This window comes from Mizuhopecten yessoensis, unplaced genomic scaffold, assembly GCF_002113885.1.
Source record: "Mizuhopecten yessoensis strain PY_sf001 unplaced genomic scaffold, ASM211388v2 scaffold716305, whole genome shotgun sequence".
Taxonomy (NCBI): Eukaryota; Metazoa; Mollusca; class Bivalvia; order Pectinida; family Pectinidae; genus Mizuhopecten; species Mizuhopecten yessoensis.
In genome coordinates, this window is record NW_018480050.1 from 89444 (window position 1) to 108205 (window position 18762).

Consider the following 18762-nt stretch of genomic DNA (forward strand, 5'->3'; position numbering starts at 1 on the left):
ATAGGCGAATGTTCTCACAAGAGGTTATCACCAGAACGGCACCTGACCAGTGAAGTGAAAGTGAAACTACAGCCTAAAAACTGAAAAAGCCGACTCGGCTGCTTCGTGAACATTATGTTATTGACCACGAATAATGCTTTAGGTATTGCTTTTTTTCTATTGCAGGTGTGGGAATATAATATTAGAATAACACACATACCTCAAACAGTTCGTTTAATTCATGTTGTGTGAAATCGATGCTTAACAAAATTTCTATCGACAGCACTCTAGTGTTTACCAATGGCGAATAGACGGTACGAGTTATCGGCCTTGATATTGTATGACACCCGGTGAGGGCACTGCGAAATCAGTAACATATTTTCCCGCCACTGGGAGTCGGCGGTCCCTTTACTTTAGGTCTCTGGTCAAATGTACCTGTGATTATAACAGAAAAATGTAATTGTACGGCTGGTGGATCCTACACATCAATAAGAGGGCAGGCGAAGCACAGTTCTTCAAAATTCTATGAAAAGCATACAATGTCTTAATGTACCACCTTGGAAAGATCCATCTCATTTCAAAGCTGATAATGTAATGAAAATGATAATGAAGTGTGTTAAAACTTAAATCCATAGCCAGTTACGTACATGGATGTCGACAAACATGCCAGTTTTATTACACATTATTGTCAGATTCCATGCATAAATCATACTAGGCATTTAGAATTTTCAGTTTTCTCACTTGTCACTATTCTAACCTGCTTTGACTAAGGCATTTAATTCCTATTGTATGTCTATCTATCATAAAAGCTAAACTAAAATAATTTCTTATTCCTTATTTTGTACTTTACTTACAAAAATATTGAGTAATGAGATTTTAATTACAAGGTGACCAACCACGAAAAGAAAGATTTGTCTTTTTGTAGACTGAACGTTCAACTTAATTACTACATTGTACTTGCGTTTTCTCCTTTTTAAAACGGTAAAATATACGTCGGCTGTCTCAAATGTATTCTGGTAATATGGGGCTATTTTATTACTACCAAGTTGCATCACTGTCACACCAATGATTTATACCAGTTATTGATTCTTCATCATCAAATGACATGAAAGACAAATAGGGTTATGCCCCCCCCCTATTCGGATCAAGTTTTCAATAAAAAAAAAGAAGCCAGAATTAAACATGGTATTATGGAGAGATTCATATATTTGCTACAGGAAAGGAGAATTACACCTACTTTTAAAAGTGAAAATGACCTATTTACTTGGAAATATGTTGTGATTGTGGCGTCACCTGGATGTCCTTGATGATTTACTGAATGGATAACTCAGTACTGTTTTCAAAACTTTTAACTTTTATGTGAATACCTATTAGCAGCAGTAACTCTCTTAAATAAGTGGGCTTCAAGATTCTGTGGTATCATTTGTTTTGTTTAGATACGAGTTGTGACCGGATCACAGTCGCTGAATGGTTGGACACAGAAGGATCAGAACATCCAACATGTATGTATATTGATATCAGTTCACAATTTCTAATCCTACTTCATTTTATGTATTAAGTATTTGAGTTTGATATTGGCTCACACACATTTTTGTTAGGAAATATTTTTGGACATTTTATAAAGTACTTTTACAAAGATTATGTATTCACAGAGACTGTGTTTCAAATAAATTAGCCAAACAAAAAATGTAGGCTCTGACAACTAATTTATGGGTAGACAGAAAAGTGGAAATGCAATTGTTTTGGGCCATATCTGATTTACACAAGACTGGTCTAATAAGTAAGTAATGTATTGTAAATGTAAAACAATTTCATTGTTTTGTTTATTAATCTTTAAAGTACTGTAGATTTACATGTTGTTTGAAGAGGATTATCTTTTTCATTCATTCAAATTGAACATTTCACATCATGTTAAATATTTAACCATCTTGATCTGGTAAAAGCCCTGGTTTATTTATCATTAAAGCGTCTGGCCCAAGAAGTTTCAACTAAAGTCCTTTTGTTTTAGAAAAATAGCAGATTTTTCTACACTGCTGTTCATAGATATGAAAAAAGATATTCTCGAATATATATTTCTATGATATTATTTGTGACATACAAGTTTATTCTCCAGGTGATGCTAGGGTTGGGTCAGATTGGACCCCCAAACACAACAAGTAAGGACGATGACTACAGTATGATGCATGGTCTGTCACACGCCATTGAGATCCTTTGTGAGCCAACAGAGATTCAGGCTGAAGACATGGATACGATCCAGAACAATGGACGAATCATTTGTCTAACTTCTGTCAAAAGGTCCGATCATGAACTGCATTACTGAATTTTTAAAGTAAAGTTTGCCTAGATTTATACTGACATTTTTATGTGATTTCAAAAAACATTCTTTGGGGGAATTTAATACTTCTTTCATGATCACAAGAAAATTATCTTTATAATCACTACACCAATAATCTATTAGTAATCAGGTCGTTTATAACGAAATATCTGGAAGATTCTTCTGATATGTAGGGAATTGAAGACAAAAAGTATGACGAGTTTACTCTCAGATGTGATAATAAAATAATATATGAACTTTATTGGTTTATTACAATTACGAAACAAGTTTTTCCAACTCAGAACTTATTATCAATCACGTTTGTTGGTCTAGATAGAAATGTACAGAGGGTCTTTCATCCTTGATACTCCAGGGGTTTACGCTCACTTACGCTCCTTGTACCTCTGGAATATGTCAAAGTAACATTGAAGGCACGCGGCTAGCTATTTGATTGGTCTAAGATAAAAAAAAAAAACCTGACCAATCGCTAGGCTAATACCTTACCTTTGTAGATTACAAATAAGCAACACCAGACTTCAAAACCATACAATTTTACCATTACGCTCATGCAGAATTCGTTGATGAACATCAAAGAATCAAACTAGTCTTCTTTGTCTCATCCACAAGGTGTTGCACACTGAGCCTTCAAATTTGTGATGACATTTTCAGGGGTGCAGAGACCGTAAGTGAGCATTACCCCTGGAGTATTGAGGATGAGTGTCTTTATGTGGGAGGAAACTCATTGTTTTCAATGAATTAAATGTATAGAGATGATGTGCCTTTTTTACCATGTTGCAGTGAAGCACAAGTAAGGATGTTGGAGGAATGTGTGACTGATGCTCTCAACCAGCACAACAAGTTGGCTGCCGCTTCAGACAGGTAGGCACAATTTCAGTCTCCATTTTTCTCCTTCTATTAGCATGAAACATACTGGTATTGTCATGTGTGATATTTGTGTCTTCTACAAAGTCAAGGTGACCTATTTGGATCTTTTTGTTGGCGTTTTCGATGGCGTTTTCAAGTACCGTCTTTGTATCACCGTAGCTGTTGTGTCAGTTACTCGCGGCCCCTCCACAAGTACCGTCTTTGTATCAACGTAGCTGTTGTGTCAGTTACTCGCAGTCTCTCCACAAGTACCGTCTTTGTATCAACGTAGCTGTTGTGTCAGTTACTCGCAGCCTCTCCACAACAACCGTCTTTGTATCACCGTAGCTGTTGTGTCAGTTACTCGCAGTCTCTCCACAAGTACCGTCTTTGTATCACCGTAGCTGTTGTGTCAGTTACTCGCAGCCTCTCCACAATTACCGTCTTTGTATCACCATAGCTGTTGTGTCAGTTACTCGCGGCCTCTCCACAACAACCGTCTTTGTAGCAACGTAGCTGTTGTGTCAGTTACGCGTGGCCTCTCCACAAGTACCGTCTTTTTATCGCCGTAGCTGTTGTGTCAGGTACTCGCGGCCTCTCCACAACAACCGTCTTTGAATCGCCGTAGCTATTGTGTCAGTTAGTCGTGGCCTCTCCACAAGTACCGCCTTTGTATCACCGTAGCTGATGTGTCAGTTACTCGCGGCCTCTCCCAAAGAACCGTCTTTGTATCACCGTAGCTATTGTGTCGGTTACTCGTGGCCTCTCCACAAGCACCGTCTTTGTATCCCCGTAGCTATTGTGTCAGTTACTCGTGGCATCTCCACAAGTACCGTCTTTGTATCTCCGTAGCTGTTGTGTCAGTTACTAGCGGCCTCTCCACAAGTACCGTCTTTGTCTTACCGTAGCTGTTGTGTCAGTTACTCACGGCCTCTCCACAAGTACCGTCTAAGTATCACCGTAGCTGTTGTGTCAGTAACTCGTGGCCTCTCCACAAGTAACAACCGTCTTTGTATCACCGTAGCTGATGGCGTTTTCCAGTACCGTCTTTGTATCACCGTAGCGGTTGTGTCAGTTACTCGTGGCTTCTCCACAAGTACCGTCTTTGTACCACCGTAGCTATTGTGTCAGTTACTCGTGGCCGCTCCAAGAGTACTGTCTTTATATCTCCGTAGCTGTTGTGTCAGTTACTCGCAGACTCTCCACAAGTACCGTCTTTGTATTACCGTAGCTGTTCTCTCCACAACAACCGTCTTTGTATGAACGTAGCTGTTGTGTCAGTTACGCGTGGCCTCTCCACAAGTACCGTCTTCGTATCACCGTAGCTATTGTGTCAGTTTCTCTTGGCTTCTCCACAACAACCGTCTTTGTATAAACGTAGCTGTTGTGTCAGTTACTTGCGGCCTCTCCAAGAGTACTGTCTTTGTATCGCCGTAGCTGTTTTGTCAGTTACTCGCGGCCTCTCCACAGCAACCGTCTTTGTATCGCCGTAGCTATTGTGGCAGTTACTCGGGGCCTCTCCACAAGTACCGTCTTCGTATCACCGTAGCTATTGTGTCAGTCACTCGTGGCCTCTCCACAACAACGGTCTTTGTATCGCCGTAGCTATTGTGTAGGTTTTTCGTGGCCTCTCCACAAGGACCGTCTTTGTATCACCGTAGCTGATGGCGTTTTCCAGTACCGTCTTTGTATCACCGTAGGTATTGTGTCCGTTACTCGTGGCCTCTCCACAAGTCCCGTCTTTGTATCGCCGTAGCTATTGTGTAGGTTTTTCGTGGCCTCTCCACAAGGACCGTCTTTGTATCACCGTAGCTATTGTGTCATTTACTCGTGGCCTCTCCACAAGTCCCGTCTTTGTATCGCCGTAGCTGATGTGTCAGTTACTCGCGGCCTCTACACAACAACCGTCTTTGTATCGCCGTAGCTATTGTGTCGGTTACTCGTGGCCTCTCCACAAGGACCGTCTTTGTATCACCGTAGCTATTGTGTCATTTACTCGTGGCCTCTCCACAAGTACTGTCTTTGTATCAACGTAGCTGTTGTGCCAGTTACTCGTGGCCTCTCCACAAGGACCGTCTTTGTATCACCGTAGCTGATGGCGTTTTCAAGTACCGTCTTTGTATCACCGTCGCTGTTGTGTCAGTAACTCGTGGCCTCTCCACAAGTAACAACCGTCTTTGTATCACCGTAGCTGTTGTGTCAGTTCCTCGCGGCCTCTCCACAACAACCGACTTTGTATCAACGTAGCTGTTGTGCCAGTTACTCGTGGCCTCTCCACAAGTAGCGTCTTTGTATCACCGTAGCTGTTGTGTCGGCTACTCTTGGGCTCTCCACAAGTACCGTCTTTGTACCACCGTAGCTATTGTGTCAGTTAGTCGTGGCCTCTCCACAAGTACCGCCTTTGTATCACCGTAGCTGATGTGTCAGTTACTCGTGGCCTCTACACAAGTACCGTCTTTGTATCGCCATAGCTGTTGTGTCCGTTACTCGCGGCCTCTCCACAACTACCGTCTTTGTATCACCGTAGCTGATGGCGTTTTCAAGTACCGTCTTTGTATCACCGGAGCTGTTGTGTCAGTTACTCACGGCCTCTCCACAAGTACCGTCTTCGTATCACCGTAGCTATTGTGTCATTTACTCGTGGCCTCTCCACAAGTAGCGTCTTTGTATCACCGTAGCTGTTGTGTCAGTTACTCGTGGCCTCTCCAAGAGTACTGTCTTTATATCACCGTAGCTGTTGTGTCAGTTACTCGCGGCCTCTCCACAACAACCGTCTTTGTATCGCCGTAGCTGATGTGTCAGTTACTCGTGGCCTCTCCACAAGTACCGTCTTTGTATTACCGTAGCTGTTGTGTCAGTTACTCGCGGCCTCTCCACAAGTACCGTCTATGTATCACCGTAGCTGTTGTGAGTACATTAAACAAACAAATACTTCCTCAAGTTTGATTTTGAGCCAAATCTAAAAAGCAACAGGATTGCGAGTGGCTTGGATTTTGAGAAAAGTCACATGGTTTCCATGCTATAAGTCTTTGAGGAATGCTTTGATTTTCGTCACTTTAATCTTTTTTTAACATCATTTTCAGCATTGAATTTCTTGATTTCCCCCAAATGAGAGATGTTTTTTTGTTTGTTTATAATTTCAACTTATGGTTGGTCGATAATCGATTATATTTGGAAAGAAAACAATCTAGTGTCCACCGATCATACAAAATACAATCTGTTGCATAATTTTCCATAGCTTTATTCCCTGTAATGTGGAATCAATTTCCAACCATGTTTTTAAAAAAAAAAGTCATGTTGGTAGCATAGTAAAACCTCGATAAAAGGTCTGCTGTGTACCTCTAAACAAGTAAAACCTCGATTAAAGGTCTGCTGTGTACCTCAAAACAAGTAAAACCTCGATAAAAGGTCTGCTGTGTACCTCTAAACAAGTAAAACCTCGATAGAAGGTCTGCTGTGTACCTCTAAACAAGGAAAACCTCGATAAAAGGTCTGCAGTGTACCTCTAAACAAGTAAAACCTCGATAAAAGGTCTGCTGTGTACCTCTAAACAAGTAAAACCTCGATAAAAGGTCTGCTGTGTACCTCTAAACAAGTAAAACCTTGATAAAAGGTATGCTGTGTACCTCTCAATTTCAAAGGTATTTACTGGAAGCAAATGTCAGAGCATTAGCCCAGCATGTGCTTGAAATGGGCTGGTTTTTTTTTAAATATATATGCAAAAAAGTAATAAAAACGAAAACAAATTTGTCGATAAAAAATAAATTCACATTAATTAGTAGATTGTTAACACAACTTTTAAAGTTTTTGAACCATGCCCGAATTTTTTGTGTATACATATTTGTCTTTAATTTGTAATTTTACCTTAATTCTGTGTAACATTTCTACCATCTTAAAGAGAAGAACAAACTCCAAAATTGATCTACATTAAACACCTTAATTTATTGAACACTATGAGTAACTCATTCACTCCTAAATAATAAACTGGACTTGCAAAGTCTTTGATTTGGAAAGGAGTGAATGATTAAAAAGTAGCACACATTCAAGTAATCATAGACAAAATGGACAAAACGGGAAAGAATTTAAGACAACCGAGAAAATGATCTCAGTCTGAAGTCCAACATGCCTGCAATACCTACTGAAGGGTTCAGCTATTGGATGGCAAGCTGCTCAAACTGGTTGCTGGTAAAGTTAAAAAAAACACCTTACATGCATAGTTCTGACGTTTGTTTTCTAGTTAAATTAGTCTGCCAACTCTCCCTATCTTGGAGGGAGACTACCAATATTGTACCCTATAACGAAACATTTTCAACCGGTGAATTGGCTAAGCTATTCCTATTTTCTATTTTCATGCCATTTAAAAAGTGGTTTTAATCAAGTAATTATTTTCATTCTTGATTCTTCAATCTACTACTTGTTAGAGCAGCCTGAACACAGTTACTATCAGGTAACAGTCCGATAATACTGGTAATCAATAATCTATCTTCTAAGACAATCTTTGGAGATCATCTGATTTTCCTGATTAATTACTTAAAATATGCCGATTTCCATCACTAATTTCTACACACTAACAGACGACAATTCACAAACACCATGTGGTACATGTGGTTTACGATTTGTGTGGGGAAAGTTTCAAACTTAGGTATTGCTCAGTTATCACTCTTTGATCATGTGAAGCAAAAATCGTGAATGATCTTTGGGACGGTGCTCAACATGAAAAATAGATTATGAAACACCTTTTTTGTGAGGATGCATATTTTTGGTGAATTAGCTGTAAACTTCATAAAATCACGCTGTACAAGACCATGGTAGCTTGGTAGACGTTTAGGGTAAATATACAGCTTAATGTGTGGTAATCATTTCAGATATATTTTGTATCATATAAGGAAAAAGGTTGGTAGATCTCATGTTGGCCGAAAAAGTTAAAGGGAAATATTAAACTTTTATGTTGGATTGGTTACAGTTTTGATATGTCATCAAGAAATTGATCTTAAATGTATTTGTGATGGATATCGTCTATTCACTGACACACTGACAGCCGTTGTGAAAAGAAATACAATGTACTTATGGAAATTAAACTACTGGTAGCTGGTTTTACACATGACAGTGCCATGTGTAGAGGCGTGTAGAGTGATGGCATGCATGGTGACAGTTGATGTTTGTTATCGTTATTTCTCAGAGTGTATTGAATAATCTATCTTAGTCTCGCTATTACTTTAATTTTTCATTACATCACTGAATAAGTTCATATAGCAGGAAGTATATATGTGCATTGCAATTTATTTTATCACTGCTATATGTATGTAAAAACCAAGTTTATACCCAGACAGTTTCGCTGAAATACTGCCGCTTGGTCACAGGTGATGTTAGTGCATCATTATAATATTTTTGAATGTGACTTGAAGATGTAGAAACTTTTAATATCCAACTTTTAGATGAAACTGAAAGAAAGTAAGTGTGTACTAATATTTTATAATATTCTGCTGTATTTTCTCTCAGAGTTACCTTTCTTACCCCACATCATTTATTGCCTGTATTGTATATCAATTCAGTTTTGTCTATCTCGGCAATACAGGCTGCATTTTTATAAACAAAGGTTTAATTTGGAATTATGACTTAATAATTAAAAAACCCTATGCAAAATCAATAACACTATATGTTGTTTGGGATCGATTTGTTGACAAATGACCGAGTAATGATGCATTTAATTTTCAGGATTAACAAAGCTTTATGATGTACCGCATGTTATTATAGGCCTATGTGTGAAGGATTTTGCATAGATGAACACAGATTATATTCTTTATATTTTATATATCAGACCGAAACATGGTGCATACATATACATGTATGCGTAGTCATATGAATAACATATCTTCTGATGTCACTTTCTTTATTTTCGATTAATTGCATTTAGCTAAAAAATCCTTTTTTATCAAAAGAAAACAGCATCTGATCCCCCTGTCATGGGTCATTAACTGTTCACACCACAGATGAACAATTTGTGATTTTTTTTATCTGATACCACTGGAATGTATAAAACTACATGTATATATGCATTTACAATTGACTCTGTGGTTAAAAGTTCTTTTGTTGAGACATGAAAATAACTTTTGGTCAAATACTATTTTTAGCCAGCCATCGTCCAATGGTGTGCTGTTCAAATTACTCTTTATACATGGTCTGTCTAGATCTGTTGTCCGTCCTTAAGGATCTCCATACAGTGAAAATAACTGTAGCGAAGTATTGGAAATACTGTTTTATCACGCATGACAATCGCTTTGATCAATCAGTTCTGAAAGAAAACCATACCTTGTGGGACTTTTATGAGAAAAAATATTTATGAAATAAACAAATCATAAATCAACAACAGTGTAATGAGTGTAAAAATCCAACGGCCAGACCGGGATTCCAGCCTGGACTTCAGATTGTTATACTATCGCTATAACCGATTGAGCTACCTGGTCAACAGAAGTGCCCTGGCCAAACAGTGCTATACTTATATCATAACGGAAGTTAAGGGGAGGTAACTGTATAATAGGAAAAACAACAGTACAGAGGGAGAGTGTAATTTTGACCTGTTCAAGGAATAAGATGACTGCATGATCCTTCTTGATTTTGCATAAGTGTGCATATGTATGGTTAAACTAATTGTTTTATTTAGTAGACTTCATTCAAGTTTGGTGATAGAACATGGGAGGATAAGTGTTCCCCATTGATATTCATGATGTAGAGTTGAGCCTGTCGAGCCTTCTTAATCTAGCTGTAATAAAATCTTTATGCATTGTAAGTCGAGTGGTAATTATATGTGCAGATGAGTTTTTAACCCAGCCATACTTAGATCTTTGGTACGTTAACCTTGTTTATACTTTATTAGGTACATAACTCAGATCTATATGTAGTTGAGGCTCCAGACTCCTGTATTCCAGTTGTATCACCTTTCAACTTTTTTAGAAGTTTTGACAGCAGTTTCAGTGATTCCACATTCCAGTTATTTAGCTCTACACTAAAGTAAATGAATGAGGCTGATCTCTTTCAGCTCATTTACTCATTAAAGACATCAATAAAATGCTAACAAGAATTGTAAAAAAAATAAGAAAACAACAGTTGTTATGGTTGTAGCAATTGTTTTATGTAAAGATGACATGAAAATGATTGGACATATTGTATGTGATCACCCAAATAATGAACATGTTGAACAATCTCTATACCCCATCTTTGAGCCAGCTTTTAATATGACATGGATACTTAAGATTCCACCCGGATGTTTGGAATAGTCGTAGGATTTCTACAAATATTTTCCACATGCTATATGTTACTGTAAAACCTAACTATACTGCCACCATTTCTTAACCAACATGTATGCATTATGAAGAAGATTGATGATATATAGAGGGAATCATAAAAAGGAATTGATTGAAAACAAAACCTGGGGGCATTCAAATATGTTTGGCTGTTAGTGAGGTGGCAAATGAAATGAGGAGCCTTATTTCAAAGTTTTACTGTGTAATGAATGTGCATTAGATGCACTGACATATCCTTGATAGTGCACATTTCCTTATATGGGCATCATTTACACCATCATAGGATAATTCTTCAGGTAAAAACATTAAAACAGCAATGGTTATTGGGCTTTGCTGGGTATTCTGAATTGGCTGAGTAGTTTAAAACCTCATTCTTTTGAACATTATATATATCACAGTCTCTAAACTCTTTTCTCTGGTATACTTGACTAGGGGGGATAAAGTTTAATTTATCATGTATTTCTTTGGTTAAGTAACATCATCCCTTTTTGTGATCTTTGTATTTATAATTGATGCTAGGGAATTTACACAAAAATAGATTTCAATTATTGAAACAATCTACAGTAAGTCATAACGGAGCCAAACATATTTTAAAATTTCCTTAGGTCCTTCAGCAATATGAAAAATGAGCTAGAATTTGTTTGGATTTTAATCTTTATATTTCCATGTGATAAAAAGAGGGTAGGGAACATACAATTTTAATAAATAAATTGAATATAAAAGATACTGGTATCACACTAATAAAAAATGTTCATGCACAAAATGAAATGAATAGTATTCTTATTGAAAAAAGAGGGGTGATAGCGAAACATTTAACTTTTATCTATACTCAATGTTAAAACTTCTTAAATATCCTGAAGAAAGTATTTTCATGGTAAACATTTGAAAATATGAAAACACTGAAAAAAATACAGTATACTATTAGAAATAATTGCCGACCACTATGTACATACATCAGTTGTAACTGGCTTTGAAATGTTGATTTTATTTGTTATACTACCTGCCTGGATAAAAGGGCAAGAAATGTGGAGTTCTCAGACTTGGTGCCGTTATAGGGGGTTTATAAATATTAACAGTGTTGTATGAAATTTTAGCCCTGTGAATTTTTTGTGATGAAGGCATTAGTTCCCCAAATTTAGAGAGGTTATACAATTACCTGGTCTCTGTTCTATCAAGTTCATTAGTTTATTTAAGTAAAACATTCAAATTTTTAATTTTCGAAAAATATATGCATTTAGAAAAATATCTGATAAAGGGGTAATTATTGTGATGTGGATATGATCTTGTCAATCATGTTGGGTAAATTAGTGAGAAAATATCCACACAATGTGGCAAAAATTATAAAATCTTATCTGTACGTATAGATATTATAAACATTCAGCCAATGTGAATACTTCAACACTGTGATCAATTTGAAAAATCACGATGCAAACCTTTTTACACTTCAACAGTTTTAGGTGTTGTGGATCATTTTGAATTCCAGAACTTAAGTTCAGTTTAAATAAAAATAAAAATATTGCCGATTTTAAAATTTATCCCAATGTGTGATTAAGTCAACAAAGTTTCATATAACTGAGTCCTGGACATCCAACAATATTGTGTCATCTTCAAACTTACTTGGAGCTCTATAACTTTTACAACACACTGAACTATTATTTATAGTAAGGCAGCAGTCCAGCCACCACCATGAATCCAGCTGTCACACTATCCGGTCAACACTAATCCAGCTGTCACACTATCCAGTCAACACTTATCCAGCTGTCACACAATCCGGTCAACACTAATCCAGCTGTCACACTATCCGGTCAACACTAATCCAGCTGTCACAATATCCGGTCGACACTAATCCGGCTGTCACAATATCCGGTCAACACTAATCCAGCTGTCACACTATCTGGTCAACACTAATCCAGCTGTCACACTCTCCGGTCAACACTAATCCAGCTGTCACCCTATCCGGTCCACACTAATCCAGCTGTCACACTATCCGGTCAACACTAATCCAGCTGTCTCACTATCCGGTCAACACTAATCCAGCTGTCACTCTATCCGGTCAACACTAATCCAGCTGTCAAACTATCCCGTCAACACTAATCCAGCTGTCAAACTATCCCGTCAACACTAATCCAGCTGTCAAACTATCCCGTCAACACTAATCCAGCTGTCAAACTATCCCGTCAACACTAATCCAGCTGTCACACTCTCCGGTCAACACTAATCCAGCTGTCACCCTATCCAGTCAACACTAATCCAGCTGTCACCCTATCCAGTCAACACTAATCCAGCTGTCACACTCTCTGGTCAACACTAATCCAGCTGTCACACTATCTGGTCAACTCTAATCCAGCTGTCACACTCTCCGGTCAACACTAATCCAGCTGTCACCCTATCCAGTCAACACTAATCCAGCTGTCACCCTCTCCGGTCAACACTATTCCAGCTGTCACACTATCCGGTCAACACTAATCCAGATGTCACACTATCCCGTCAACACTAATCCAGCTGTCAAACTATCCGGTCAACACTAATCCAGCTGTCTCACTATCCGGTCAACACTAATCCAGCTGTCTCACTATCCGGTCAACACTAATCCAGCCGTCACACTATCCGGACAACACTAATCCAGCTGTCACACTATCCAGTCAACACTTATCCAGCTGTCACACAATCCGGTCAACACTAATCCAGCTGTCACAATATCCGGTCGACACTAATCCGGCTGTCACAATATCCGGTCAACACTAATCCAGCTGTCACAATATCCGGTCGACACTAATCCGGCTGTCACACTATCCGGTCAACACTAATCCAGATGTCACACTATCCCGTCAACACTAATCCAGCTGTCACGCTATCCGGTCAACACTAATCCAGCTGTCAAACTATCCCGTCAACACTAATCCAGCTGTCACCCTATCCAGTCAACACTAATCCAGCTGTCACACTCTCCGGTCAACACTAATCCAGCTGTCACCCTATCCGGGCCACACTAATCCAGCTGTCACACTATCCGGTCACCACTAATCCAGCTGTCATACTATTTGGTCAAAACTAATCCAGCTGTCACACTATCCAGTCAACACTAATCCAGCTGTCACACTATCCGGTCAACACTAATCCAGCTGTCATACTATTTGGTCAACACTAATCCAGCTGTCACACTATCCGGTCAACACTAATCCAGCTGTCACACTATCCGGTCAACACTAATCCAGCTGTCACACTATCCGGTCAACACAAATTTGGTTGTCCCACTATCTAGTCATTACTAATCTGACCATTCCAATATCCAGTCACCACTAATCAGACTGTCCCACTATCCAGTCAACACAAATCCAGTTTTCCCACTATCCAGTCACCACTAATATGGCTGTCCCACTATCCAGTCACCACTAACATGGCTGTCCCACTATCTTGTCACCACTAATCTGGCTGTCCCACTATCCAGTCACCACTAATATTGCTGTCCCACTATCCAGTCACCACTAATCAAGCTGTCCCACTATCCAGTCACCACTAATCCAGCTGTCCCACTTTCCAGTCCACTATCCAGACACTGCTTATACGATTGTCCCACTTCCAAGTAGCCACTAATATGGCTGTCCCACTATCCAGTCACCACTAATCAAGCTGTCCCACTATCCAGCTACCACTTATCAAGCTGTCCCACTATCCAACCACCACTAATCCAGCTGTCCCACTATCGTGTCTCCACTAATATGGCTGTCCCACTATCCAGTCACCACTTATCAAGCTGTCCCACTATCCAGTCAACACTAATCAAGCTGTCCTACTATCCAGTCACCACTAATCCGGCTTTCTCATTATCCAGTCACCACTAATCCAGCTGTCCTATCGAGTCAACACTAATCCAGCTGTTCTATCGACTTACCACTAATCCAGCTGTCCTATCGAGTTACCACTAAACCAGCTGTCCTATCCAGTTACCACTAAACCAGCTGTCCTATCCTGTTACCATTAATCCAGTTGTCCTATCCAGTTACCACTAATTCAGCTGTCCTATCCATTCAACACTAATCCAGTTGTCCTATCCTGTTACCATTAATCCAGTTGTCCTATCGAGTCAACACTAATCCAGCTGTCCTATCCAGTTACCACTAATCAAGTTGTCCTATCGAGTCAACACTAATTCAGCTGTCCTATCCATTCAACACTAATCCAGCTGTCCTATCCAGTTACCACTAATTCAGCTGTCCTATCCAGTTACCACTAATCCAGTTGTCCTATCGAGATAACACTAATCCAGCTGTCCTATCCAGTTACCACTAATCCAGCTGTCCTATCCAGTTACCACTAATCAAGTTGTCCTATCGAGTCAACACTAATCCAGCTGTCCTATCCAGTTACCACTAATCCAGTTGTCGTATCCTGTTACCACTTATCCAGCTGTCCTATCGAGTTACCACTAATCTAGCTGTCCTATCCAGTTACCACTAATCCAGTTGTCCTATCCATTCAACACTAATCCAGCTGTCCTATCCTGTTACCACTAATCCAGCTGTCCTATCAAGATACCACTAATCCAGCTGTCCTATCGAGTCAACACTTATCCAGTTGTCCTATCCAGTCACCACTAATCCAGTTGTCCTATCCAGTAACCACTAATTCAGCTGTCCTATCCAGTCAACACTAATCCAGCTGTCCTATCGAGTTACCACTAATCCAGTTGTCCTATCGAGTCAACACTAATCCAGCTGTCCTATCCTGTTACCACTAATCCAGCTGTCCTATCGAGTCAACCACAATCCAGTTGTCCTATCAAGTAACCACTATCCAGTTGTCCTATCGAGTTACCACTAATCCAGCTGTCCAATCGAGTTACCACTAATCCAGTTGTCCTATCGAGTCAACACTAATCCAGCTGTCCTATCCTGTTACCACTAATCCAGTTGTCCTATCCAGTTACCACTAATCTAGCTGTCCTATCGAGTCAACACTAATCCAGTTGTCCTATCCAGTCACCACTAATCCAGTCGTCCTATCCAGTAACCACTAATTCAGCTGTCCTATCCAGTCAACACTAATCCAGCTGTCCTGTCGAGTTACCACTAATCCAGCTGTCCTATCGAGTTACCACTAATCCAGTTGTCCTATCGAGTTACCACTAATCCAGCTGTCCTATGGAGTCAACACTAATCCAGCTGTCCTATCCTGTTACCACTAATCCAGTTGTCCTATCGAGTTACCACTAATCCAGCTGTCCTATCGAGTCAACCACAATCCAGTTGTCCTATAGAGTTACCACTAATCCAGCTGTCCTATTGAGTTACCACTAATCCAGCTGTCCTATCAAGTTACCACTAATCCAGCTGTCCTATCCAGTTACCACTAATCCAGCTGTCCTATGGAGTTACCACTAATCCAGCTGTCCTATCCAGTTACCACTTATCCAGTTGTCCTATCAAGTAACCACTTATCCAGTTGTCCTATCGAGTCAACACTAATCCAGCTGTCCTATCCAGTCGCCACTAATCCAGTTGTCCTATCCTGTTACCATTAATCCAGCTGTCCTATCCTGTTACCACTAATCCAGCTGTCCTATCGAGTCAACACTTATCCAGTTGTCCTATCCAGTCACCACTAATCCAGTTGTCCTATCCTGTTACCATTAATCCAGCTGTCCTATCCTGTTACCACTAATCCAGCTGTCCTATCGAGTTACCACTAATCCAGCTGTCCTATCCTGTTACCACCAATCCAGCTGTCCTATCGAGTTACCACTAATCTAGTTGTCCTATCCAGTTACCACTAATCCAGCTGTCCTATCGAGTCAACACTAATCCAGCTGTCCTATCCAGTCACCACTAATCCAGTTGTCCTATCCTGTTACCATTAATCCAGTTGTCCTATCGAGTTACCATTAATCAGTGACATGTTTGCTCAGAATGAAAGCCAGGTTGGATTTGTTGAGGCTCCAAAGCCAATTTTCTTGTATAGAGGTTTATAAACAGGATCTACAAGTAGAGATTACTGATTCACCTCCTTATTTATGCCTTTAATAATTTAATATATTTGGAATGGGAATAGAAAAATCCATCTTGAAATTTTCAAGATGAATGTGAAACTGGGGTTCCTGGATTGGAGGCTCAAGTGTTAATATGATGACACACCCTAGAAACTCCATCCCAATAAAAATGGACTGTATAAAGTGGAAAGTATTGTTTCTCAATCCATTCTAGTAATTGTGTTTTAAAGTAAATGACATTTGTATGATAACACTACTGATGTATATTTACAATCTGACATTTTGTATTTATAACTATTCACAATCACATTTATATTGATTTGTTGAAACCCATTTGTGATTTATAAACATGAAAGACAAGATGGCTTTGGCAATGTTTACATCATAAACATCCTGTATACATGTATTGTTGTCACACTATTATTTCGTTATATTGTTTTTACAATGGTATATGGGTGGACTTTACATCAACCTAGCATGTGAAAGTATGCTTTATTGGGTTTGACAAGAGACATCATAAGGAGAAATTAAATGTTAAATCTAATAGTTTTTGTAATGAAAAATTAAATTTTGTAAAATTTTATGTTAATTTAAAATTGTTCACCTTTTATGTTCATTTTGAAAATGACAAAAATGCTAAAAGCTATCAATTTTATGATGACTGATTAGGTTCTTTTTAATTTTACAAATACCTTCAAATTAATTGTTAAAGAAAAAGAATTGTGTTATTTTCAAATTGCTCAGAAAGAGAACAAAAAAAGTAGTAGAAGTACCTTCGATGATGAATTGGTGCTTATTTTACAAACATATCCAAAGGAACTTTAAAAGGAAACAAAGAAACAATGGCTGAGCTTGAACGTATGAAGGTGTAATAGGAAATGAAAATTACGATGGCCAGACCAGGATTCAAACTCAGGCCCTCTAAACTAAAGACACTAGGGCCAACAAAATAATATGTATGTTTCAGGTACCCCAACCAACTCTAGTTTTTACCTCCGACCCTATCAATTTTATCTCGCTCAAACAGGCCAGTTCCACAAACAGAGGGAAGAGTATTGTTATTTTCATGCTATGATTCATACTTAATTGTGTGTACTCTGTATTACCGACCGTGGAGAAAATGATTCTTCAAATTATATGTGTTAAAAATCAATGTCCATTTGATAGGCTTGAATGTTAATCATGCGTTCGTAGTATTCATTACAGAAGCATATAGCAAGTGGTAATGTTCCTGATGACTTCGTATCCTTTCCGTCAGTTCGCGTGATCAGTAAACATTTTCTGATGTCCACATTGTGAGTTCTTTTCAACATCTGCAAATGCCAGCTAGATATCAATTTCGGCCCGAGGGTGACATATAAACTCAGAAAATGCATGATTAAATGGTTTAGATCAACACAAATCGGTTAGATGGGAACTGTTTGTATATGATTTATGTTGTAAATGAATGAAGTGGGAACTGTTTGTATATGATTTATGTTGTTAATGAATGAAGTGGGAACTGTTTGTATATGATTTATGTCTTCCTAGAGCAGCTAAAGGGGGTATATAAGTATTGATTTTTCTCTAATTGAAATATTTCTAACAGCGAACTTGTGGTTGTTGTATATTCTGTAGAGTTGTCTTCTGTCATGAACATTCCATTAAATTAAATTAAATTCCTGAAGACTTTTTTTTATCAGTATAGGAAACTTGCTAAGTTTTTGGTGTGAAAGCAAGGTACATTAAGGTTCCCAAGGGGACTACCTGATTGCTGTTGATTTCACCTCAATCGTTGTCTGAGGATTCAATCTTGTCACTAAACTGGTGAGAATTTATTCTGCGGTGATCAGTTTTCTACCCTGTTCAGGTTGTAGGGTTTCCTGCTAGTAACAAGTTTTGGATGGAAAGTAACCTTTATCTTTATTCTCTCCAGTATTTTGCAGTTTTTAACATTTAATTTTTTTTCTTCATGGAATAAAAAAATGAACACCTGTCTTAACTCTTTCCTACTTAATAAAGGATAAGTATATATATATAAAGTTCTATATAATATATATAAAGTTATATACTTGTAATTAATGATGAAATTTGATGTTGTGCTTTCTTACATATCAACAAATTTTGCCAATATTTTGAGATTAGGTCCCTTTTCAAAGAAAGCTGCAATAAAGCTCTGCAATGATTTCTATCGCATGCCTCAATATATTTGAGTTTTATAGATTAAATTCTATGTAGTAACATATTGAAAATATAGTTTTCACATTTTGAAGTTAAAATGAAGTCTTTGAATGTTACTAGACTAGGAACATCAAATAATTAATTATACATAACTTAAT

General features: G+C 38.5%; 1 protein-coding gene across 1 annotated transcript in view; it reads left to right on the plus strand.

Moving 5' to 3' along the window:
• LOC110442847 (protein asunder homolog) overlaps window positions 1-18762 on the plus strand; it is a 225606-nt gene that overhangs the window by 4608 nt on the left and 202236 nt on the right. The window contains exons 2-4 of the mRNA XM_021486673.1: window positions 1416-1481; window positions 2093-2274; window positions 3092-3172. Of these exons, the coding sequence (XP_021342348.1) occupies window positions 1416-1481; window positions 2093-2274; window positions 3092-3172 (329 nt within the window). The remainder of the gene's footprint in view (window positions 1-1415; window positions 1482-2092; window positions 2275-3091; window positions 3173-18762) is intronic.